The sequence below is a fragment of the Sinohyriopsis cumingii genome, chromosome 3 (genome assembly GCF_028554795.1).
Source record: "Sinohyriopsis cumingii isolate HCF-2022 chromosome 3, ASM2855479v2, whole genome shotgun sequence".
NCBI classification, from domain to species: Eukaryota; Metazoa; Mollusca; class Bivalvia; order Unionida; family Unionidae; genus Sinohyriopsis; species Sinohyriopsis cumingii.
In genome coordinates, this window is record NC_142963.1 from 125,222,394 (window position 1) to 125,250,196 (window position 27,803).

The 27,803-nt window shown below is 36.5% G+C and overlaps 1 protein-coding gene across 1 annotated transcript in view; it reads right to left on the bottom strand.

Moving 5' to 3' along the window:
* Nucleotides 1-27,803, bottom strand: part of LOC149803781 (WD repeat-containing protein 90-like) — a 126,263-nt gene that overhangs the window by 64,213 nt on the left and 34,247 nt on the right. Inside the window, exons 10-18 of the mRNA XM_089953570.1 lie at nucleotides 27,056-27,124; nucleotides 26,039-26,295; nucleotides 25,496-25,553; nucleotides 24,695-24,813; nucleotides 14,337-14,498; nucleotides 11,978-12,102; nucleotides 5,673-5,860; nucleotides 4,339-4,503; nucleotides 2,796-2,935 (exon numbers count right to left, since the gene is read on the bottom strand). Of these exons, the coding sequence (XP_089809696.1) occupies nucleotides 2,796-2,935; nucleotides 4,339-4,503; nucleotides 5,673-5,860; nucleotides 11,978-12,102; nucleotides 14,337-14,498; nucleotides 24,695-24,813; nucleotides 25,496-25,553; nucleotides 26,039-26,295; nucleotides 27,056-27,124 (1,283 nt within the window). The remainder of the gene's footprint in view (nucleotides 1-2,795; nucleotides 2,936-4,338; nucleotides 4,504-5,672; nucleotides 5,861-11,977; nucleotides 12,103-14,336; nucleotides 14,499-24,694; nucleotides 24,814-25,495; nucleotides 25,554-26,038; nucleotides 26,296-27,055; nucleotides 27,125-27,803) is intronic.

The window sequence follows — 27,803 nt, forward strand, 5'->3', positions numbered from 1 at the left end:
ATGATAAATCTGAATTAATAACCTGAAATATGAAAATTCAACAAGAACTGTAACATATCAAAATATCAAATTCAACCATGTTCACACTTCAAAATTACAGTATGCACATGTGATACTATCGTGTGCGACTTACCATGTTGAAAAAATTAAGCCCACAAATTTAAAGAAATATAAAACAGGCAAAGATTACCAATCATCTTTGGACACTTGAACACATCAAATTTCACCATATGTATGGAGATGGCTGGGTCAAAATAAAGAATTTTAAAGGCTTCGACAAGGCATTGTGGGATGATTTTACCCATACTGCAGCAAAAGCTGAAACAAGTGCCACCTAGCAGAGTATAAAGGAGGTAATGCGTAAGAATTTCATCCCTTTCTCTAAATGGTATGAAGTCATGAAAGACAAAACTTTCATCTTTCTAGAGTTGCTGGACTGGAGAGGTAGCAAAGCTCATATTCCTAATGTTAATGTGATCCGGGAATGTATTTCAAGAAGAAACCAGATATGTTTCCATATGCACAGATTTTTCATACACAATACAATGCTGGTTTAAATTGAAATCTGAGGTTTTCATCGTTGTGTAAAGCATATCCATATGCAATTTATTTCTGCAATTCCTCTTGAGATTATAAACTAGAATCACAACAAGATTCCACTGAAGTGAGTGAAAAAAATTCATAAAATTTTTTAAAAGAATATTCACATGAAATTGCAACAGCATGAAATCTGCACAAATCAAAATCATGTAAGTTGACAAAACTGCACTGTAAAAACAGATTCTTATACCTAGCCAGAGAAGCTGAAGGTTGTGTTCATGTCTGTATCAGAGTTGTGTGTGGTCTGCAGCTGATTGTGTTTGGTGCCAGGAAAGGACTCCATAGCTTGTACCGGGGTTTATCTGTGTAGATAGTATATCTCCTACTGGAGCAGTTGTGCCATTATACCATATTAGTACTGACCCAGTAGGTTGTGCTGAGAAGTTTGGTTCTGCTGTAGTGACAAGGGCAATGGAAGGGTTAGTGCTGTGTGAGAAGCTGTGATGGGCAGGATTACCAACAAAGACTAATTGCATCCACATCCCTGACCACAGGCTTCATAAACCTGAGTTAGTTGTCAGGAAGTTACAATCAACAATACAGACCAGAATATACATCTGTATACATGTATGGACCGAAATACACCCCAATAAAATTTATACAAATAGAAGTGATAGTCTTCATCCAGCTTGAACTACATGCACCTCTGTAGTCCTGGCTAATGTGTTGATACTGATAAATAGCAACAGGAGAACAACATCATATGCAGATGAGACTGAGTGAGAAATAAAGAGTAAAATGGCTGGAATAACTTACCCTATATCAAGAACAAAGAATCACTCGACTGATAAAAAGGCACGAGTGAATACAGTATTGGCAAGGCCTCAAGAAAGGGTGTGATTGCATCCATGAGTTAAGGTAGTGACTGAAATTTGACATAATTTGACACCAAACTCTATTTAAGAAAGTATCAGTCTGACTTCCAACCTGGCAAGCAGACAACATTTCAGCATTTATTTTCATAAGACTACCCAAAAGGCAGAGCAAACATCTTTTTTTAGCTTGGATTGAATGGATTCATGAGGTAGTGGATGAAAACTAAACTGGGAAATGAATTTGAATAACTACATACATGGCAAAAAGTTTTCAAAGAACCCAAATTCCTGTTCCTACTGTAATATCAGAACGCTATCAGGTGAACAACAGATACTCACATGGTTTGCAAAGAACATCCTCAAATGAACATTGGGCAAACTGAGCTCAGTTGCTTGCCACTCTCTCTCTCTCTCTCTCCATATTTTGACTGCATACTACATTAGTTATCTGAAGCAGACCTGCCAACCCTGATGAGTCTGTCTCAATAAGGCAGTTGATTTTTTTTTCCGTAAGATTGACCAGTTTTAAGTAAGGTGTAACAAAATATCAAAAACTGCTATTGTAAAGCTGGAAAACATAATTAAAAGTTCAACACAGTGATGATAAACATTATGTTCAACTGAAAAGTTTGTAAAGTATGTGTAGACTTTATTTACCACTAGTACAGTTGCACAAACTTTAGTTCCAAACCCTATGCAACTCAATGGTTTGCTAACTCTCAGCCTGATGTAATTCTTGGAAATTCTTTTTCCATTTCACATGACAATGGTAATCATATCTCCCACCGCGAGACATACTCAAATTGGCATGTGATGTCCAATAAACGTAATTGTGTCATTTCCAGCTTTTATTCACAAGAATATGAATACTCATTTTTATTCTTCTGTGTTGATTATTAACACTTTTTTAGAAGCTTATTTTCCCTTTCATCTTAAACATGAATCGCTTTCTGGATGCCATTTAAAAAAATTCTATAATCAAGTTTGATCATGCAGAAGCTTTGCATGAACAAAATGGTGCAGTTTAAAGCATCTGGGGTGCTGCTGTAAAGTTAGTCTGGTTTCCTGGATCATTTCACTAATCCTAATATGAAACCCAGATCCATATCAAACATGGATGTATCGATTATCCAGATTTTTCGGCAACTATCATTTTCCCATCGTTTTTGCTTGTATGCTGTAAGTCTCTATTTTAAGGGAAATTTTCATAAGACTTATGGCAAAATCGTAAGAGTTGGCAGGTCTGCTGAAGTATCTGACATTAGTTATACTAAGTAGCACTGGAAAATTCTCTGTCCTTCAGTCCAGAAGAAGTGACAATTGTACTAGAAACTGCAATTTTATGATCTGACTGAGAATGTTATAAATATGAGAATGTACTTGTGCTCTGCCAACATGGTTGTTGACTGGACATTGAACACCCTGACAATGCCACTTCCAAACCCACAAGAAAATATCTGTCTGGAGGGATGGTAGCTGATTGTGGAGGGACAGTCATCTTGGGCACTAAAATCATACAGCTGCAAAAAGAGAATATTTCTAATGGTGAATTTGGGTGCTAAAACTTACTATATGTTATAGCAAAGTGATGCTGAAGTGGGTAGAAGAAGTGATCAAAATTATGACCATGAGAACATCTTGAGAACAAATTACTGAGAGCAAAAGGCTGGCTTGAACTACTGTGAATCTTTACTATCAATGGGTTACAAATTGTTTAGAATTTGTGGTTGCTATAAACCATAAATGTAAAGAGATAACAGATATTTCTGTGGAAACAACAGACCCCCCTTACTTAATCCATGAATATATATGGTTAGGAAATATTTTTTATGAACTATGAAAAAATTAATGAATTCCCAATCACAGTTGCTGTGTGTATTCTTATTAAATTTGACTAGAATTTAAAGCAAAGGAAGGATAAATGTCTAAGAGTAAAATTTGGAAGTGTAGAGTCTTGATAGTATGGAATTAGGGATGTCCATGTAGCAACTAACTGTAAATTTGTATTTCATGCATGCAAAGATACAACACTGTACAAAACAGATATAACTCGTGTAAATGCACACAAACAGTAAAGACCTATTGCAATTGAAATAAAATTGTAACTTAATCCATAAACAAGATCTACTTTTATGGCTGATCTCAGCAAATTTCCTACTTTTTAATTACCTATCCCCCCCCCAACTGATTTCTTGACCGCCAGACAGTGACCCAGGGCTTGTAGCCCCAAATCAATGATATATATTATGTATTTTTCTGCTAAAAAGGCATGTAAAAAGTTCTGTCAAATAATATTTTAAAAATCTGCAAACCACTGAGAGACCTCAGGGAAGAGGTCCAAAAGTTATGTCCATCTTGCAGATGGTTACCACACGGGCAACTTGTGTACAAGTTTGGCAAGTTTTTCACTCAAGCAGAGTAGAAGGAGACTGAGCTATGGAGAGACAGACTTATAACTGGATGGGTGTGCTGACAGTGGGTATCACAATATCCCCCAACTCTTTTCCACTTAAGCAAGGGAATAATAAACAAATTACTACAAAACACAAGTTATTATTGACCAGGTTCTCACAATTTATCTAGGCTTCTGTAGCATGAGTTGTTAAGGCATTAAGTTTTAGGGGGTATTAAGTAAACCCTTTAACACTGGACACAGTACAAGTCATCCACAAAGTTGGTAGAGAACTTTGGTTATTTCGTGCAGAAACAAGTTTTCTTCTTTCAGTTAGTGACCAATGACCTATCAACCCCAAAACTGATAGGATTATTCCTTATTCCAAATGCAAGCCATCCAGAAGGCTTGGTGACTAGATGCTGGATAACTAAAGTTATTGTGTGGAACAGATAAATGGATGGATAATGCATGGACAACATCATAGTACACCCCACCTTACAGATGGAATATACATATGAGTATGGTTACCTGCTGTAGTGTGTCTGCATCCCAGACCCGGATTGTACGGTCATTTGAAACAGTAGCGATATGCTTTCTATAGGGATCAACCGCCACACACTGGATCCTGTCCACATGTGATCTCATTACTGTCGTGTAGCTCCTGGTTGACACATCCAGAATACCAAGGTTACCCTGTCAATGAATGAGAAATCTGATGGCAATTACACTCATTAAAATTTCTAGGCATGTGAGTCAATAGATTATATTCTTGCTACATTCATACACATTTTTGTCCAAAATCACAAAAAGATAAGTGAAAACAAAGACTCTTAGCACCAGCTTAAAAAATAATTTATGGTAAAAATAAAAATCATAAATCAAAGTATCAGTGATACTAAGGTGGATGGGCATTGACGAGTGAACAAATAAGGTTCTTTACTTTTATGGCTTTCACATCTCATGAAAAGGCCTACACCATGCTACTTAACAATATTACTCACTTACACAAACAACCATGACCTAAGTTTTCTAGTCTTTAATCAGTAGAGCTAACAAGAGGCCCAAGTGTGCCTAAGATGATTCACGAGAGTTATACTGGTCTAATACACGAAACTCTCAGTGCAGTCTGGTAGCTTTCTGATTTTTTTAAAATACGAACTGTGGATAATTGTCAGCAATAAAATTCAAAGCATCTTTTTGTCATATTTTCAGGATTCCTTCTGACAATAAACAATTCCTTTTCTTAATTAAAACAAAACTAAAAAATCAAATCAGAAATAAATTTAGTCAAACAGCACTACATCATCAATACATGCATCAAAGATGAAAAAACTTGGTTACAGAGAACTAAGGAAAGGAAACAATTTTATTATGTGGATTTCCCAGCCTAAAAAATCCATATTTCAAGTTAAATATTCTCAATATTGAGGTTTACATTTATAAGTGAACTGATATGTATTAATTCAAATATTATAATAGATAATGTTTGAAGTGAACAGTGTTTCCAAAATAAAAACACCTATTTATTTCAAAGGATATTAAAATATGATTGCACTTACCGTAGTGGTCATTCACTCATTCTCAGAATAATGTTATGACTTTCAAACTCTGTAGTGCTCAGCTTGACTCCATGTATGCACAATCTGCCCATACTAATTTATTGGAATCTCTGGATTTTCCAAATAGTCACTGCAATTCAACATCTACGCCACTGATTGTAATATGTATACTTTGATTCAACATGTTGCCCAATTTGAAGTTATAAAATTAAGATTAAGTGTACACTGTTGAAACATGTTGCAAATCAAAGTTATAATATTAAGATTGTGTGTGTATGTGTGTGTTGAAGTGCAATGTCTTACTGATGCTGTTCCTGCTAAAATCTTCAGTCCATCAGCTGTAAAGTCCACTGCAGTGACTGGTCCTTCATGTTCTGCCTCCAAATACACATGAGCAAAGTCGAGAGGCCACAGCCTTAGGTATCCATCATCTGAACCCGTCACACAAAACATCTCATTTACACTCAGACAGTTGATAGCTATACCTGACCCTGTAACAAATTAATACGGTGCTTATAAAATCACCCACCACTGACATTATGCTGCTAATGGCAAAGGTGTGCTTTGGAAATTCTAGACTTATTCTCTATCTCAGAAGGCATTGCTCTTGAGCAACATTTCTGAAATAGAGAACTATCAGGTTCTTAGTACATACAAACCCTATTCAGGATTAATGTGGGGATGTGTTCCATTATATTCAAACAACCACCTATGCTAAAGTAAATACCCCCCAAAATTGTCATTTCCATACTGTTTAATTCTTAATTGAAGAAACAATTTACAGAACATAATGCCTCAGCTGTAAAGAGCTTTTATTTAAATTGAATACAGCATTCAATCCAAAATGTATCCATATGACATGGATGTTGCCACCATTATAATTTACTGGAAAGCATAGTTCTAAGTCAAACAGGGGTCATTAACTCTTAACTTTTACTAAAAAAAATTAGTGAAAATTAAACTTGATCTAGGTAATCTTAATATAAAGCCTCAAACCAAATTTGACTACAATCTGTTAAGTTCTATAAAAGTTACTTAAATGAAATTAATGAAATTAGTATGATGTTATGTGACATGTAAATATGGGTAACACTATATACCCCCATACTTAGATATGACAGGGACACAAAAACTTTTAAATTATTTTTTCATATTGTTGAAACAATCATCATCACTAACAGGTGTCAATATGTCAGATGATAACCAATACATGTACCAAGATTCACCATGAGTAATAAAAAAAACAACAACTGCAAAACAAGTTACATTCCCAAGAGTCTGTCTTACACTACATTCAGCTGTAGGACATAAAGGTCATTGACTCTTATATATCACTTTGTGATTGCAAATTCATACATTTATTTAAACTGTGGAGGGGAAAGAAAAGCTTGTTCTTACATTGTCTATTGCTGTCATTTATCTTCTTTTCTAGAATATGAAGTCTCATTTTTAATGTATACATACTTGGCACTACATGTAGAGTTAATTTGAACAGTCTGCATGGATTCATCGGTGTGCTGTTATTATCCTGGGGTCCTGCCCCTGGAGTCATAACTTGGAAACCGCTGAGATCCCCATGCATGGGAAATGCAGTGATTTAGTGGTTAAGTTGTGTGACACATGAATAGAAAGTTGCAGGTTTGAGTCCTGCCATCTGCTCAGCCTAGATCAACTTAAGAATTTCTCAAGGATTTGTTAAGTTCATGGGTTTCTTTGCTCTTAGTAATTACCTAAAAAAACCCACAAAATACATATTTAATAAACTAGTGAATAATGGTACTAAATATATGAACTGCTGACTGAAGTCAATTCTTTGAGAAGTAGTTTAAAATCTTGTTTATTTTTAGAATTGTCACTCACAATTGATTTTAGATTGGCAACATTTGTATAAATGTTAGGTCAATTTATGTGTGGATGCTTTTAAATTTGGTCACATTCTGTTGAGCAATGTTTTAGAAGCTGTTTTTATGTTTGCTTTTTTTAGAAACAGCTGTCATATAGGATGGTGCATCAGCATCATATGTACAAAAAAACTGAAAGCAGTTCAAAGCATTATGACTCTATGGTCTTAAACTAAGTACAGAAAAGAGAAAAAAACACATTTAGTAAAATTAAAAAAATAATTTATTTCCCTAGAATACAAAGTGAAAATTTAAAAGGAACCAATAGTATTGTGACTTAAATCCCAAATGCTCATGAAAATTCTACAAGTTCAAAAGCAAAGATTGTTCTGAATGAATTCCAGTGGTGTTCCAAATGAATTCCAATCTTGAATTTGCTGATGTGCCAACAGTATTAAATGTACTGGTGTGTTAACAATTTTGAGGCATCACAATGACAGAATCCAGAATGTCCTTGAATGAATTCACAATGATTCCAAAATAGTAATTTAGTCCCAAACTCAATGGGCACGCTGTAATTCCAATGATTAATTTAAAAAAATCCTCTCAAATATTAACTGAACACAACTACAAGACTGATTCTACTAAAGCTGTTAAGATAGGAATGAATAATTCTAAGGTAAACAACCTTAATACAAAAACCTAAGACAATAGAAGGACCTGGATGTGGGTGAAAAGTTCATTTCAAGAACATTCTAAGTCGTAAACAAGGTCAGGACTTTTACTTAAATTATAATAAAGAACATGTCAAATATCAGGTAGAACAGGAACTTCTGAGAGGAAATTAAATTTGTTCCAAAAGAAATAATCAGTTTTTGTGAAGAAGTCATATAAAGTTTGTTTTCTTCTATTTTTTAGTAATGTCAGAAATATTAGAAAGTGGATCAACCTCATTTTAGAAAGCTGAAAGACCTACTTGCTAGAAAGCTTTCTTTCTTCAAATTTGGTTAGAGTTTGCTGTGCAGATTTTGAGAAAAGATTGTCAAAAACTGTGATTGGATGACACACAACAGATGATCATCATGAGCTCACTGAGACCATAAACAGGTTTGCTAAACCTGGAGAAATGATTTGTCCATAAGCACATTTTCAGACAATGATCGTACCATTTCCCAATTTTCCTTATGATCCATTGAAATGTATGACACCAGTTGCATGCAGCAGATTCTGCCATGCACCACATTCAGCTGCAAGTCAACAAGGGCAACAACTCTTAGAAAAACAAAATGAACACTGTGATTTGATAACATGTGCATCTTCAGGTGATGTCCATAATATTTACGACGACAATGCATCAAAAATCACAGGACTAGCTGCACTAACAAGATCGTGTCATACACTGCATTAAGCTACAAGACAAAATGCCTGACAACTCTAAAAAAAGAAGAGTCAAACAATTTCTTGACATGTGCATCTCAAGATGATAATATTTACCAAGTTTCAAGGCAATCACTGCTTCCCTTTACCCACATTTTGCTTCTGAGACCGCCAAATTTTCAATCTGACCCACAGTTTTGATAGAAAGTTTGTTTTTTACTCAGTCTGACCTCCAGTTTTGACACTATGGAGATTTCTGACTCTCAGTCTTGCACCCATAGGGGATACACTGAGCCAATATATTAAAAACTGCAGGACTAGTTGCACTAACAAGACTCTCAAACACTGCATTAAGCTACATATAAAAAGCTAATAACTGACAAAAACTGGAACCAAATGATCTGTAGATATGTGCATCTTCATGTGGCAGTCATAACACTGATCAAATTATTTGGCAACCTATCAAAAATTGCAAGACTAGTGTTGTACAATGCAATAACCTTCAAGGCAACAAGGGCAACAATGATCAGTGTGACAGGACATGTGCAAAACGACCATAATATATGGCAATCCATAAAAATCTGTAAGACTAATTGCACTAGCGTGTTTGTGTTTCATACACTACTATAAGAGAAAAAGAGCAATAACTAAAAAAGATTGCAGGAGCAATGTGATTTGTAGATGTACACATTTTCATGTGATGACCATAAAACTTGTCAATCCATCTGAACTGCAGGGTATGAAAAAAATACATTGTCATGATGTTCCTGGCACATTTCTCAATAATTCATTACGAACCCAACCCCCATTTCTGATTCATTACTACTGATGCCCTTGCCCCAAGTCAAGAAGTAAATGGCAATTACACAAGTGTTGAGCATACTGACACACCTCATCCAAAGATATCCCAAAGTTTGAAGTTTTCATCAGGAAAAGTGTGTGTAGCTGTAAAATTATATAGTATATACATGTTCACACTATTACTGTGTTGTGAGTGTGTGATTTAGATTTTTAACATAGCTTTAACAATTTTTCAGTCATATCGCTATGATGTCTGCAGTGTGACAGTTTACAGTGATGTCTAGCACTGGGGAATCATGCCACAGACATGTAGCTTGATGTCCCACCCAGTCACATTATCCTGACACCAGTCCAACCAGTTCTAACACTAACCTCTTAATGCTGAGCGCCAAGTGAAGCAGCTGTTAGTGCCATTTTTATAAGTCTTTGGTATGACTTGGCTGGGGTTCGAACCCATGACCTCCCACATCCAAGGTGGATGCTCTAACCACCAGACCACCAGAGCGGTCTACTGTGTTGTGAAATTATATCTGTATACACATGTTCACACTATTACTGTGCTACGAAATCAGATCCACAGCAGAAAATAAAGGTGAATTATATCATAAAATATCCATTTCTCCAATTGATTGGGAAAACTAATTTTTGTAGTAAAATACTTACCCAATCATAATACTTAGTACAATCATTACTTTGCAAATCCACCCTAAGAACAATTTTGCTATAAAAAACTAAAGGCTGTCTCTCTACATAGGTAGGAATCAGACAAGAGTTATCTCCCCACGAATAGAGGTATTGGTGCCAAAATCCCATCCATATTTCAGTTACTACTAGTAAAATGCATCCTCTGCCAGCAGGAAGCAACTGCGGAAAGGCATGGAGGGCTTGTCTGTATCATGACTGGGTAAGTATTACTGAAAAAAACACATTTCACTCCAAAAATTGGTTTCTTCTACAAATACATTTACTGAATCATAAGACCTTAAAAGTATAGGTAAGAGGTTTAGTGATTATACCCCTTACCCTGGAGAAGGCACAACTCTGGTCCCCTAAGGAATGTGAGGCAGCTTCAACTCCTGAGATATAATTAGGCTGTAGGAGTGACTCTATATGCAGCTGACAAGTAAACATTTGTCTGTCACTAAACCTGTGGCAGATGCAAAACAGTATCACTGAGTAACTGCCAGATGACCTGGAAAGATAGCCTTTTGAGTAGCTGCTATAGGTCACACCAGGTCAAAATCAGCCCTTTGCAATGAAAGATCTCTAGGATAAAACCAGAGCAAGTCATCTACATGATATCTAAAAGGGAACAGTTGTGCTTGACTGCAATACTGGTGCCCTAACTTACTGAGCCAAAATGCATAATAACTTTACTTGATAGTGGGCTAATTCTATGCACACAGAGTGATTAACACATCTTATCCAGGATGACACACCCTAGGATGAAATAGTGACCTTTCCCACTTTCAAAGGTAATAAGTGACAAGGTCTTCCTCAATCCATCAACTCAGTTTATTTTAGGTACCAGTTCAAAAAGCCCTCATCTTGTTCGGTAGAAGAGCTGGAGTCCAACATGGAAAGAGGTTTCACCATAAATGACTGAATGCCCATGAACAGAAGCCTGTTCTTAACAATGACGTTTGGGGCTGGCAAGAGTGAAATTGAATCAACCCAATGGAATTGTAGATTTTGCTGATCCTGCAACGTTTGCATGTTACATTGTGTCCTGAATCAGACAACACACATTCCAGACATGTAGTATTTACCCAAGGCAGTTAAAGCAATTGCAGTGAGAACACCTGCCCATTATGTTGAGACCTATGAATACAGAGAAAAATAAATGCCACTACAGCTGAAAACATCCAAGCTTGTATAACTTACTGTACATTGGATGCTTATGAATAATGTAACTGCTTATACAAATTGTTTAGATGCATGACCTTTCTGGTCTGTATTTATACAGTGAGTGGCAGAGATCAGAGAGTAGGTCAAGTACACATTATTTGAATTAACATGCTAGTGACCAAAGCATGTGACAACATTCAAGTGTTGCATAAATTTACAATGAAGTAGATAATATTGGACAATATAAATGTCATTTGAAATTATCTGCAAGACCTTCTTGGTCTGTAATATTATAAAGTCAGTGACTGCAAAATGTCATAAACCTACAGTGATGTCAATGATAGTGAACAAAGAACAAATAAATGTCTAAAGAAATTATCTACAAGATAACATTATCCAGTTGGTGACTGCAAAAAATAAAATCAGTCAGGTACACACATTTTTCCTAAAGTCTCTCAAACATAATTAGAATGCACCTTTGAATAAATCTTGAAAATTCCCATCTTAGTCTATAAGGTTAAAATGACCCGCTTGTAATAATTTAAATTTGTAAGAAATATACACTGACAGTAATTAAGAGTCTGAATCTCTTCTATTCAGACAAACCCCAAAATAGTCATGCAATTATTTCACAATTATTCACATCAAAATACTAATAATAGTGTTCAATAGTCTACTGCAGTTGCTGCTAAAGTCTCTTTTGTATTTATCATAGATGAAAAAAAATAATGATGGTGGTACCTGATCTAAATGTTTCTTTTTCCTTTGAGGACTTGGAGACAGTTGGAAGGAGTCGTCTTACATGGTGAATACTGACTTTCTTAATGTCAATCTCAAAAATGTGTCCTGATTTGCTACAGGCATACCTACAAAATGAAAGCAGAAAAACAATATTATTGGAAATAAATAGCTTAAAACGTTTGTATGAGTCTGTAAGTTTATTTTATCCTGAGATATATGTGCAATAATTTGCACATACCATTCAAACTTTTTTGTGTTTTACATGTTTAATGTATTTAATATGACAAATTTTGTTGTTTTCAAGTTAGTTCAAAGTTGCCTAGCTCAAAACTGAGAATTGGTACATTTAACTCACAACCTATGTAAAAATCAGATAACTAAAAAAAAAAACAAGTAAAAAAATAGGAATAGTGAACATAGTACATAGTCTAAGTTTTATTCCTATCTGATGAAAAAACATGGCCACTAAAACAGTAATAAGTAGATGTTGATGGATGACAAATGCCACACCATAACCTCACTCACACGGCCTTGTAACCTTGGTACCTAAAACTGTAAGACTAGATGCATTACAGCCAAGATATACCACTCACTCGATAAATCGTGCCCTGATAACTCGTAAACCTGTTTATAACGTGAGTCAGTCATGGATCCAATTTTTTTAAACTGGAAAGTACCAAAAATTTGACCCCAATTTCTTGAACATGAAGAAAATCATGGTCAATACTGGTAACTGAAATGTTGATTCATCGCTTGTTTTTATCATCGAAAGAGGCTGATATGACCTGGAAATCTAAATCAACATTATGAAATTATCAACTTTTAATAAGAAATCATGTATTTTGTTATTAAAAAAATCCAAACAACATTGTTGGTACACAAAACAGTAAGCAACGAAATTTCAATCAATGAAATTATCACTAATGACTACTTGAAGGCAGCACTTGAATAAATAAATACCAATTAAATGTTTTTTTTTTATCAAGTGAAATGTGTGTTTTACTATGGTCTTTTAGTTCAGTTTAAGTGTAATGATCATAAATACAATGTGCCCTGTTGTATTCAAGCGAGAAGTATGTAAATCTACTGTAACAGCCATGTCTGCAAGCATTTTAAAACAAGTATTCAGGCATTAAACAGACCAATTTGCTTCCCCCCACACAGTTTTCTAGATGTCCGGTGAGGATGGTATCATTTCATATTGTTATGGAGGTTCCTCGATAACTCATGTCCTTGCTATAGTGCGGCCTATGTTTTTGGACCCTGCTGTGTGCAAGTTATTGGGGGAAAGGATTAATTAAAACTGTACAACTACATGCCTTACAACTTAGGTAGCTCGAACTGTACAACTACATGCCTTACAACTTAGGTAGCTCATACTGTACAACTACATGCCTTACAACTTAGGTAGGTCAAACTGTACAACTACATGCCTTACAACTTAGGTAGGTCAAACTGTACAACTACATGCCTTACAACTTAGGTAGCTCAAACTGTACAACTACATGCCTTACAACTTAGGTAGTTCAAACTGTACAACTACTTGCCTTACAACTTAGGTAGCTCAAACTGTACAACTACATGCCTTACAACTTAGCTCAAACTGTACAACTACATGCCTTACAACGTAGGTAGCTCAAACTGTACAACTACATGCCTTACAACTTAGGTAGCTCAAACTGTACAACTACATGCCTTACAACTTAGGTAGTTCAAACTATACAACTATATGCCTTACAACTTAGGTAGCTCAAACTGTACAGCTACATGCCTTACAACTTAGGTAGCTCATACTGTACAACTACATGCCTTACAACTTAGGTAGCTCAAACTGTACAACTACGTGCCTTACAACTTAGGTAGCTCAAACTGTACAACTACATGCCTTACAACTTAGGTAGCTCAAACTGTACAACTACATGCCTTACAACTTAGGCAGCTCAAACTGTACAACTACATGCCTTACAGCCTAGGCAGCTAAAACTGTAAAATTTGGAAAGGTGGAAAAACAGAGAGACAGATGGAAACCATGAGTCTTATAAACCCTTGTTAATATACAGGCTGGATTCATAGCTCAGTGATTGGAAAAGGCATTTTATAAAATATGTTGAATTTATCATTAAAAAATATTCGGCAGGACAAGTTTAAAATTTTCAATGAGATACCATATGAACAACATGAAGCTTGACAAAATTATGTTGAAAATCAAATAGAATGAAACCAATACTTATTTCAACAAATAATGACTTATAAAACTTATGCAATAATTCTTCAATCAATCTTCAATATCTGCTTACAATTTTCTTGAGGCGTTTTAGTGTAATGAGTCTGGGAATGTGAATACTTTTTTCTCACTTACACAAGCCTGTCATTTGGATCCTTGTCTGAATGATAACCTGCCTCAAAACAGACATCAGTGAATTCCATCATGTGATGTTTGCCAAGGTTAACAGGAGCTGACCTCAGTGATCCCTCCTTAACTCTCCACAAGCGAACGTTATCACGCCCACAGGACACCATCCTGCAGATAGTACCATAACATTCAGAAAAATTAGTATATTAAAGAATTGACTGACTAGTTTTCAACGTAGGCTAACTTACTGGACAAATATATCAATATTTAGTAGAGGAAGCAAATTTTTAAGTAACTTACGTTCCTCCAAAAGCACTTACCCAATCGCATTACATTAGGAACATTTGCCTCATACATCATGAACCCAGCCCTACAGAAAGATGAAAAACATCTTTTACCCTCCCTCTCATATAGACAAAGGGCAATAACACTTGCCCATTTTATCCCCTTGCCACAGTCAGGTCTTGCTAGTTTTTAGTTGTGCAACATACTAACAAGGAGGCTTGCATGGCGAGGTGGTTGTGAGAATTTTTAAGTAATGTGATTAGGTAAGTATTCTTGAAGAAACAGATGACTTAAAAATATTTCTCCTTCAAATACGTTCCTCAATCACAGTATGTTAGAAGAATAGGTAAAAGAAGGAGGGAATGCTGAGCATCTGACCTCTACCTCAGGTATACTTCTAGTAAATGATGGCTAGATAATCCATGTGAACAATAACCTGTTATCCTAACTACAAAAGCAGCACAGCCTAGGGTCACTTAATCTGCAACCCTTTCATACAGTTATGACTATATTATTTAAATCTTCTTACTTACAAAATTTCATTGGCTAATCCAGCATAGCCAGCTATGTTGATTATTTTAATTGGGCGTGGCAACCATCTGTGCTGCAGCCACTGGACCTAGCAGATTCAAGGTTTGCCTCTGTAAAGCTAAATCTATGAGATAAAAACTCAAGAAGGTTGACTTTGCATGCCAGCAAACAGCCTCTATTATATTTCAGATCAAAACTTTATGTTCAAATACGAGGCTTGTAGAGATTGCTCTAATCTCATAAGCAGTAATCTTCATGAGTGAACTCTGACCTTGTGAGACTTCCAAGTATGCTGAGCATATAATCCATTTTAGCCATGAAGCATGGGCTTGAGGGGTGATATCTTATTTCCCGGCTATCACAGGAAGGAAGAGGCATTCATGTGTGCCATGACATGTTTCTGTATGTTTCAAGTAGTGCTTCAGTGCTCAAACAGGATCTTGGATGGCCGCTGCTCTCAACCTGTCTGTGGAAGAGAGTGAGTGAATGATGACTCTCTGATTACCGACAGATGGTAACCTATTCTGGGCTACAAAGCCTGGTTGCGTCAAGAGGATCATCGAACCATCCAATCTGAACTGAAGATAGTTCGGGTTGATGGAAAGGACATGTAGCTTACTTACCTTGCATGCAGAAGCTGAGCTGAACATGTCTTGCATGTTAGTAACTTTAACAAAGTCAGGGCTAGAGGCTCGAATTTATTCAAACTGAGCCATATTAAAACCCAGGACAGATTTCATTTTGGAAACAGTGTAAGGGGTATTGGTCGACTGAGACCAAAACTGGCCAAAAGATCCAACAGTGTGGATTGGTAACCCATCATCTGTCCCATCTGAGAGAGGCTATCAAAATCATCTTGCATTTCTGACCCCGTAACCTTTGGATTATTATTGTAACCAAGACATTGGGGGGATAGGCAAATGCCCACAACCCCTCACAACTGACTGACAGTGCATCCACAGTCCAAGCTTCTTGATCTGAGACTGGAGAGAGGACTGTGGGTAACTTGTGATTTCCTTTTGTCACAGAAAGGTCAATCTTTGGACACACTCAGAGTGTGCAGATCTGAGTGATGACCAATTGATGGAGAGACCATTCCATGTGAAGGACTTGATCTTTCCAGGATATTGTGTGGGCCAAAACATTAAGTCTGTCAGGAATGTGCCTCATTTGCATGTTGATAAAGAGATCGTCATACCACTAAGTTATTGAATACAATGAGGACCAGTTTGCCTGAGAGTCAATCTTTCCAGAAGTGAAAGGAATTGATGACAGCCTTCATTTCTAGAAGGTTAACATGTAGAGGCCATTCCCCTAACTCCCATGTGCTGCTGATGGTGTCAGTACATACCATTATTTCCATTTGGGGCTTCTCCAGCAGGATCCCCATGGTCAGCCAACCTAGGCTGTGCCATTGACACAGGAATGATAGTATCTTGGGTGTTCTCATGACTGTTTGACTGAGGGGACTTGAAATAGGGCATCACTGTGTTAGCAACATCATTTGTAAGGGGAACATAAAGGCTGAATGGGATAAAATCTGCAAACGCAATGAATAATCTGAGGAGTTGCAAGAACACTCTCATTGCAATCCAAGTACTATGGAAATGGTCTTGACAAGTTTGACAATTCTGATTATGCAAACACAAGGAAACCACACCAGATTCAAGTTGGTGAAAAACTCCATGCCCAGATGGCCAAAATTTTGGGATGGACAGAAATTGGTCTCTTCCCAGTTCGTTAGAAAGCCTATATGATCTGAAAGGGAGAGGAGATTGTTCCTGCCTTGGAGTAGGATAGAACTTAGGATAGACCACTAACACCTCTGACCACTTATTACATATGCTGAATGGCATTGATGATGTACATTTTGTACATACTATACATGAGTCATCGTTGTCCTCCTTTGCTTTGAACTATTTTGCATTTTATGCATTTGGATGACAATCCAACTTAAAACAAGAAAAGAAAAACAAAGCATAAATTAATAATGCAGTATATTACTAACTCACTAAATCACTCTTGTTATTAATGGAAAAGTGAAAATAGTGTTGTGTTTAGATGCCTTATACTTTATGCTTTGAGCTTGTGCATTGATACCTTTAGTTAACATTTCTATCAAAACAACACCAAACAAAAAAAACCAAGCATAAATTAGCAATGCAGCATATTATAAACTTGCTAATACTATCTCTGTTACAAACAGAGTGAGCGAAAAATAGTCAAAGTTATGATAACTTGTAAATGAAAATGTGAGGTCAACGACAGCATGGTGTAACACGGTCTTTAATAAAGTCCATTAAAGTGACAAATTCACTCAAATTAGGCAGAAATTGTAAAAAAATAATGCATACAACCTGCAGCAGAATGATTATCAAAAAGGAACACTGAATGGTTTAATATGAACACAAAAATGGCTTGGATTGGTGGAGGTACACTGTACATCAGCAAAGCTAAAAACTTATGACACCTGGTGGAGGCAAGGGGAAGTAATGGGCCAAAGTTATTGCCCTTTGTTTACATGAGATAAAAAAAAAGATGTTTTTCATCTTTCAGATGGACTAGATTTATGAGGTAGCAGACTAATATTCCTAACAGTCTGATCAGATAATGTATTTGAAGAAGAAAAGTATTTCGGATGTAAACTGACAAACTGATATCCATAGCAACATATTAAACTGCATCTAGTGTCTGAATTCCCTAAATATAATATTCTTAACCTTTTACAGGACCACTCCAGTGGCCTAAGTGGTCAGAGCATCCGCCTCAGATGCAGGAGGTTGAGGGTTCGAACCTGGCTGAGTCATACCAAAGGCTCATAAAAGTCACACTAGCATTAAGAGGTTAGTGTCAGGACTGGTTGGCCTGGTGTCAGGATAATGTGACTTGGTGGGGCATGATGCTACATGTCTGCAGCATGATGACCAAGTGGTAGGTATCACTATAAAATGCCATACTGCAGACATCATAGCAATATGACTGAAAAAAATTTTAAAATCTAAATCACATGCTTCAAGTTTTACAAGAAATATTTTCTAACTTTTTACTTAACATCTCAAATATTACCTGTGTCTGTGGCTTTGTGAATTTTCACATAAGCATGTCAAAATGTAGCTAAAATGACCCAAATGGTTTTATGCATGAATGATTTCGACACTATTCCTATCAACTTACAGAGCAACACCACTCCTCCATACAAGTGAGTGGTCTATTTAAACGTAATCCACCACATTGATCCTGGACTTGTGGAAGTGTGCATTTTGTAAAAAGGGCTGGTTGATTATGGGAACCATCACATGCCACAGGTAAATAAATATTGTTGACAACATCTAGTTTTCTTTAAACTATTTTTAAATTTCAAACTTAAGTGTCTGTTCACAACATGATTTGTCCAATTTGTAATAAAATCTATATACAAGAAAAAGTACTAACCAGTGAGAAGCACATCATCATACATGATTTTAGGGCATATATCTGGATGCAATGTTCAAGAAATCACAAGGGAGGCAACTACATTATGACTGAAAGTAGCCAAAGATGAAAGCTGATAACTCACGCAGAAAGAAAAAAAATCAACTTTTCAATAGGTCATGATGGCATCAAAATATCTGCATAAAAAACCCATCATGTTTCAGAAGATATCAAATATGTGGTGTTGCGATGTATCTCAAAATGAATGGTGTTGAAATCATTTGTGCACCAAATGATTTAGGTTGATTGATTGATTGATTGATTGATTTTTTTAACGGCGCATCAGCACTGTTAGGCTATTTAGCGTCAACAAAATGTAATTTGTATACTTTTTAAAATAATTATAAAGGTCCTATATCAACCAGCGATATAAAAGAAGAATTGGTTGAAATTAAAAACTGTAAGATGGTAACGGTGCAAAATAAAGCTTCCCGATCAACGGGAGATGTAAATGTTCTATGTTAATGAAAAAAGATGAAAAGGTATTAAAATGGGACGGTATATATATTGCATAAAACTGCACATGGCGATAGCATAAAAGTCAGAGTTTTGAGCAAATATTTACGGCTTTCAGGAACTCTATAATACGAGTGATGTTTATAGTATCAGAAAGTTCTTTCATGTCATGCACAATGTAATAACGATCGCGCGTAGGTTGTAGGTCAAAGCACTTTATCATAAAGTGCTTGACAGTGAATGGTTCATTGCAAGAAACGCACTCTGGTGGGTCTTCACCTTTTAGTATGTGGGTGTGGGTGATATAAGTATGACCAATTCGGATTCTTGCAATGACTACCTCCTCCCTATGAATGGTTCTGTAGGAAGGAGTCCATTCTCCTAGAGTTGGCTTGATTGCATGAAGCTTGTTATTCATGGCATCATTCCATGATGCCTGCCACTTCTGACGAAAGAATTTTCTGATACAAGGTTTAAAATCAGTATATGGTATTTTAAAATCAGATGGTTCTTGAGTAAGGGCCATTTTAGCAGCGTGATCTGCTTTTTCGTTACCTTTAATGCCAATGTGGCTAGGTAACCAACAGTATATTATATTGTGGGAGACACTCAGCTCAGTATTTTTGAAGAGTGTTTTTTAATAATGGGTTCTCCAGTTTTCTACTGTGTAGTGACTGCAGTACTGATAGCGAGTCGGAGAAGATGATACTGTTTAAAATATGTTTCTTTTCTATATGTTGCAGAGCAAGGTCTATTGCTCTGATTTCGGCTGTAAAAATTGATGCTCCATTTGGTAAGCGAACTTGCGTTGTGTGATTTCCACAAACAGAGGCTGCAGCAGCCTTTTCCTCATCCTTTGATCCATCAATATAAATTCTGGTGTAGTTTTTAAATTCGGTGAGGAGTTCATGGTAAGAGTTGTGGAAGATAGAAGGGTTTGTTTCGGACTTTTTTCCATCGTGTAGCGTAAAAAGAACTTTTGGTTGTTTAATTAGCCAGGGTGGTGTTTCGGAGATGGACGTTTTCTGAATTTTAGAAAGGTTTTTATTTGTGGTGTCAAGGCTGGATGATATTCTAATGCCAAAGGAAGGTATGGCGTTTGGTTTATTTTCGTATAAAGTTTTGTATTTGGGTTGAAAAACAGCCGAAAAAGCAGGATTCAGAGGGTTTGATTTTAATTTGAGAGCATACTGAACGGAAAGCATTTCTCTACGATGCGATAACGGTGGTTCGTTCGATTCAACTAGCAGGCTTTCACATGGGGATGTTTTAAATGCTCCCAGAGCCAGTCTTATTCCCTGATGATGAATTGGATCAAGCATTTTAAGATACGATTTTCTGGCTGAACCATACACAACGCAACCATAGTCTAGTTTGGAGCGAATAAACGTTCTGTATAAATTTAGGATGACTTTTCTATCAGCACCCCAGTCAGTGTGCGCTACTACTTTAAGTAGGTTAAGTGCTTTTAAGCATTTAGCTTTCAAGTTCTTTAGGTGTGGAATAAAGGTCAGTTTTCTGTCAAAGATTATACCTAAAAATTTTGTTTCTTCAACAACTGGAATAGGTGTTCCATCCAGCGTGAGGTTCGGTTCATCGTGATGTTTTTGTAACTGACAGAAATGCATGCATACCGTTTTTGATTTCAAGAATTTGAAACCGTTTGCATTGGCCCAATTTTGAATTTTGTTTATATTTTGCTGCAGTTGTCTTTCAATTGTATGCATGTGCTTTGATCGATAACATATTAGAAAATCATCAACGTATAACGAGCAATCCACACCAGGAGTCAAACACTTGGTGATGCTATTAATTTTGATGTTAAAGAGCGTCACAGATAAAATACTGCCCTGGGGCACACCCATCTCTTGCTCGTGCAGATCTGAGAGGGTAGAGCCCACTCTTACTTTGAATTCTCTGTCGGAGAGAAAGTTGGATATGAAAGAGGGCAGACGGCCTTTTAGACCTAGATCGTTCAGGTCATTTAGTATCCCGTACTTCCAAGTCGTGTCATAGGCCTTTTCTGAATCAAAGAAAACCGCTACTAAATGTTCTTTCTTAATAAATGCATCGCGAATAAATGTTTCTAGTCTAACCAGATGATCATTGGTGCTCCGGCCATATCGAAAGCCACTTTGGAAAGGAGATATTAAATTGTTAGTTTCCAAATACCAGACAAGCCGAGAATTGATCATTCGTTCCATTGTTTTGCACACACAGCTTGTGAGTGCAATTGGTCGATAGCTGTTGGGGTCTTCGCTATCTTTACCGGGTTCGGGGACTGGTATTACAGTTGCTTCTTTCCAGATGTTTGGTACATTACCAGTAATCCATAAATCATTGAAGAGTTTCAAAAGAGATGTTAATGATGATTCTGGAAGGTGTTTCAAAAACTGGTAATGTATTTCGTCAGGCCCAGCGGATGTATCATGGGCCTTATCTAAAGCCTCCTTAAGCTCCGATAGTGAGAACAATTGATTATAACTTTCCGAGTTGTTGGATGTGAATTTTAAACGTGACTTTTCTTTTTGAGTTTTAAGTTTTCGGAAGGCTTCTGAATAATTAGATGATGAGAAATTTTTTGAGAAACTGTCAGCAAGAATATTTGCAATGTCACGTTTTGAATTAAAGTTGTTATTGTTCAGTGTCAAATGTCGGAGAGGGTTTTGTTTTCTCTTTCTGGTTATTTTGCTTATAGTGTCCCAAACTTTCTTAACAGAGGAACGAGAGTTTAAAGAAGAAACATATTTCTTCCATGATGCTCTTTTACTTTCTTTGATTGTGCAGTGAGCTTTGGCCCGGACAATGTGACATATATTTAAGTTTTCGGGCGTCGGATGATTATTAAATTTTTTTAATGCTTCTCGGCGTAGTCTAATGGCTTCCTTACATTCCTTAGTGACCCAAGGTTTTTGGGTTCTTTTACAATATGGCAAGGACTTGGGAACGGATTCTTCTGCAATCTCTATTAAAACAGATGTAAAATGCTGAATGGGGTCGTCGACATTGAAAACTGTATCCTCATTCAGCCTAGTTTTACAGAGTGTTTCAAACTTGGCCCAGTCAGCCTTCTTTAAATTCCATTGTGGAATTACTTCATCAACTGTGGATTTAAGATTTACAAGGAAGATTGGGAAGTGATCGCTGCTGTGAAGGTCATCAGCGACCTTCCATTCATAGTCCAAAAGCAGCGAAGGAGAATAAATTGTCAGATCGATGCATGTGTATGTCCCCGTGCCTGGGTGTAAATATGTCGGTGTTTTAGTGTTATATAGACACAGATCGTGTCTAGAAATAAAGTCTTCAACTTTGTGACCTCTGTCATTTATATTATTTGATCCCCATAAAATGTTGTGGGCATTAAAATCCCCGAGTAAAATAAATGGCGCGGGAAGTTGTTGAACAAGGGTGTCTAATTCGTTTGGAACTAGGTTAGTGTTTGGTGGTAAGTAAATAGAGCAAAATGTAATCACTCGATGAAGAGTGACGCTTACAGCAATGGCTTGTAAATTTGTGTTTAAAGGGATGACGCTATGAGGGGCTCTGTTGTTCAAAATAACAGAGACTCCTCCTGAGGCCCTGTCAGCATTTTGAGAATAGTTGTTAAACAGGGAGTAGTTTTTAAGTGTGATGTTATCTGTATTTTTCAAAAATGTTTCCTGAAAACATAGTACTGCAGGATCATGTTCATTTAAAAGCAGAAGAATATCATGGTAGTTGGCTTTAAGTCCTCTACAGTTCCATTGTATGATGGTGTTCTTCATTATAAGTTTATATTGAGGATTCTGGAGCTAGGTTAGACCTTTCGCGGAGGCAATCTGGTTATTTCTCTGGAGTAAGTACGGGGGTGAATTTTTTGTTGTTAGGTCTGGAGCTACCTTGAGGACATGGAGCAGATTCTTCTGCATCCATGTCCTCCAAGTCTCCAAACCTGTTATAGAGTTTGATGGGGTCATCTGACCCCTTTTGTTGTTTGTTTCCGTGAGACTTTTTTTGACTTTTCGGTGATTTTGGTGGTTGGGTATTGAATGTAGTTTGTGTAGATGCCGTGTTTTTCTGTGATTGGTAATGAGGGATGTTTGAGCTTGGTACTGAATCAGGTGTTTCTGTTTGTGTTTGAGTGTCCTTCGTTGTTTTAGGATGGTTCTTCAGTACGGTGGAGAACGATGGACCAGGGTGGGCTATTTTGGCCTGAACGATTTTTCTGGCTTCTGGATAGGGTATGTTGGAAGTATACTTTACCCTCTATATTTCCTTCTCCATTTTCCAGGTATCACAATCCTTGGAACTGGCGTGGTGCTCTTTGCCACAGTTGACACAATGCGGGGTTGTTTTACAATCAGATTCTTGATGAGAATTGTCCCCGCATCGACCACATATTTGGCTTTTTGAGCATCGATCTTCATGATGGCCGTATTTTTGACACTTATAGCATCGAAGGGGGTTGGGAATGTATATCTCAACCTTCACTTGCAAGAAGCCAACTTTGACCACTTTGGGTACAGTTGGCTTGTTGAAGGTGAGTACAATGGTGTTGGTGTCCTGCAGGTTATTATTATGTTTGATACGTATTCAACGGACTGCAGTGACACCTTCACTTTTCATTCCTTCAATGATATCTGCGTCAGTGACTCCAGCCAAGTCATGACAGCGAATCACGCCTTTGGACGTATTGAGTGTGGTGTGAGCGAATGAGGTTACTGGAATATCAAAGAAAGTTTTAAGTTTCTTGATATTGTCTGACTGACCTCGTCGCTCACACTCCACAAGAAGGCAACTCAATTTCATCTTTTTAACGCTCTTTGGCGTACCAATCAATCCTGTTATAGTTTTCTCTATCATAAACGGAGAGAGTGAAGCAAGGGATTTTGTGGCATCTTTAGATTGTATCACCATGAAGCGTGGAAACGAGTCCACACTACATGGTTCGTCATCCGAGTCAGACAGAGTTTTGGATCGTTTATTTTGATTTTTTTTTGATGTTTCCATCTTGGCTTAATTAAAATTCAGCACCCGTGCTCCCCACCCACCAAGGAGCCCAACAAGGGGACACTTTTCAAGTGCCAGGGATACACAGATGCCATACTCAGTTGATAAAATTACCTTTGATTGACCCTGAAGATGCCAATTTCTAAGGTCGGTAAAATTACCCCCCGATTGACCCGTTAAGCCACCGCCTTCTAGGAAGTCTTCTAAGACTTGGAATGGGAAAGATAAAGGAATAGAATATAGGGGCAACGGTGGTATCAAGAGAGATACAAGGAGACAGATAAAGAAGGTGAGAGAGTAAATAAAGACTCCCTAGGGCTCGGCGTGACCAGCCGATTTGTCGGAACCGGGCCCATCCCGACCACCCGTCTAGGAGAAGTAGAGGCCAAAGTAGTGTATTGCATGGAAAGCCTCTGCTCAACTACCAGGATCCTTTCCTCCCCCGACACGGGACGCAACCTACGGCAAACAGGTTGCCTCTACTTAGTCGCCTTTTACGACACATAGCGAGGCACGTTGGTCCAATTCTACAACCCCGGACCCGCAGGGGGACCAAATGATTTAGGTAATTTTAGTTTGAGTTTTGTGTGCAAATAGCTTTAACAATGTAGGACCAAATTTCTAAATCACACCGTGTGTCATCAAAAGCTGCCACTTTCATCCTGATTATGTCCACATCAGTGTGAGCTTTGGCCATCACTGTCACCTCCTGACTCCTTGTCACCTTGGATGTATTCCATATCACCACCATCTGTGGGAAAGAAGAAAACAATTAAATGACCCATACTGCACAGATGTGACTGGGGCAATCAGAATCAGAACTGAACCCAGAACTCCTGTAACACTAGCTAGATGTTTTACCATCAATGTGATTCACACTGACATCCCTAACCAACATCTTCAATCAAAGGTATGTCCTTATGTGGGTCTGTTTCCTCAACATGATGATGCAGTAAGATACATTAATTTACATTGCAGCAAACAGGTCAAAATATGGTAATAAATCACTAGTGAGAAAAGTGTGCTTCCTGAAACTGAGTACAGCTGTGCATAACTAAAGACCAAACCAAAGGCTATGCACTCTATCACTGGAATCAACAAAGCTGACTGGCATCCTAAGACAGTTTCCAAAAGTACTGAACAAAAAAATAGAGGCTAATGAGATTAAAAAAATATAACTTGTAGTTTTTAAAAATCGTATTCTTTATACTAATTTCTTTGTTTAATGATAATTTCATTTTCTAATTATAGGATATATGCAGCCTTCTTTTAATCTGCGTTTGCAGCATGCATTTTCCAATTGATAAATTAAGAATATTAAAATGGTACTTAGATATTCCTATTCCACTGAATAGTGAATAACAGTTCAGTTACAGCATAGATTTTACTGTTTGTTGAAGCTGATGACTAAAATTGTACAGAAGACTACTTACATTTCTACCCTGTCCATCCTTTCCAACTCCACAAAGAAGATTGCCTTTGTGAGCAAAACTGAAATGATAAATCATGATGTTGTGAAATTAAAATAAAAACACAGAGCATAAAAATCTGATATTTCACTCTAAAGTATTAAACTGAAGACAGTTGCTCCTTTCAAAAATATTACTATGTGGTACAGTTTTTCAAAAAGTTCCATCATAAATATATTGTACAATGAACTACTTCGGTATTGTAAAAATAATTTGAAATTTTATTTTTTTTCTTCAGATTTTACCAATCAAGAGCTCATACTTATTGATATGGTTAACAACAAGGTCATCACAAAAAATAAAACCTTGCATTGACAGATTAGTCCATAGATCTTACTGTTTGATAACATTTTCAATAAAAATTCTTTGAAAATATTCTGTTAAGAATAATTTTCTATTAAACTAATGATATTTTGGCACATATTTTTGTATCAAAACAAGTGTTTACATTTGTCATGAGAGTAAAAAGGAAATGCACTGAGACAAAATAACTGAAGACATCATTACCTTAGATTCTGTAGGGAATGTACATGAGTCTTACACAGAGCCAGACATTCTCCTGACTGGAATTTCCATATTCTGACCACACTCAGCTGCCCTGTCTGACCTGATGCCAGGAGATTGGAACTCCCATCCATACTGACACAGGAAACTTTATCAGTGTGACCTATAAAAAAACGCTGGTGTCCATTGTTTATTTTCATGGCCACAACAATAGCATGGCAGGGATACACTACCATGGTGCCATCCAGGGTCCACAATGCCTGTAACGAAATAAATTTCAATCAATTCCATTCAACTTTGGGATGGTAAATGCTTTGCACAAGGTAAAAAATTACTGAACAACTACAGTTTTTCCTCCAAGTAAGAATATAGGTATAATTTTATGATTGGATTCTCAAGTACAAAACCATAACAATGAATTAAAATTTCAAACACAATATTACATTCAAACTTATACTGGTTCCAGGCTATAATGAATGAATGTTTTGGTACATAATAACAAAACAGTCATTATAATTAGTATTCTATAGTTACATTTGGTTTTTGGAATCCAAAGAGGGCATACACTAAATAAAAACTATGACAATGATATTTGCTAGGGCCATGGATTACAGTACTTACTGATAAAAAAACAACTTTGAGTCATGTACAACATGGTATTTAAATGTATCATACTTCAGCAAATGGAACAAATGATATAAATTTTACACTTGGTCTACAACTATTATATCAAACCTGGTTTTAATGTGTTCTATATAATGCAAGATAATTTAATTACATTTTGCAAAAAAAAACATACAATTTGTGAATTGATTAACAGACAATTATTTATAAATGGACACACATAACTAAAAAGTTATACTAATATGTTTTCATGTAAACCACAGATGGCTTTATAATGTAATGCAAAAAAAATATGCATATATGCATCATTTCTGTACTTATACTGAAGCAAACACATGTTTAAAACATAAATAAATTAGTAATCAAAAGATGGAACTATTTCTTAACTCTGTTTACCTCTCTGAATGTACATCCTCCAAATCCAACAATTCTTTTCAAGCGAATAATGGGATCTGGCATCAGACTCTGGAAGAAATTTTTTAAAGTGCACAAATAACTAAATATTCACATTGGGAATCTTCAACTTGTCTCCATAACTAGCCAGATATGTACTAACAAACAGCCATTTCACATAAAATACTCCACTCTTTCCCAATCTAGAAACAGTGTGTCCAAAATACTCCTCTCTTTCCCAATCCTAGCAACAGTGTGCCCAAAATACTCATAACTTTCACAGTTGTAATAGCATTGTCCAAATTACTCCTATCTTTCCCAATCCTAATAATAGTGTCAGGGTATTGGATATCACATTGGCACCATTTGCATTCATGAACAACTAGACATCATAAGTCTTTTAAGGAAAACCCCATGTTAACCCTAACTAGTTTTGTAGTACAAGAGTTCTCAGTACTCAACTGTTTGAGAAGTGAAATGAAAACTGTACTCTGCTTTTAAATTGCCTGTAATTTAGTTACTGTACATAATGGATATACAAACCCTATAAGAAGATTGAATTTTAAAATCTGAAATTTTTTATTAGCCTCAAATCACATATGTAACTTTATCATATGAAGTAAATCCAAATTATCTTTGCATTTCATCAGTATTTCTGACAGTTTCTTGAAACTAAAAAGTTAAAAATATGTCTAAAAATACAAAATTTCTTAGTTGTTCAGCCAAACAAAAGTATGACATGTACCAGAGA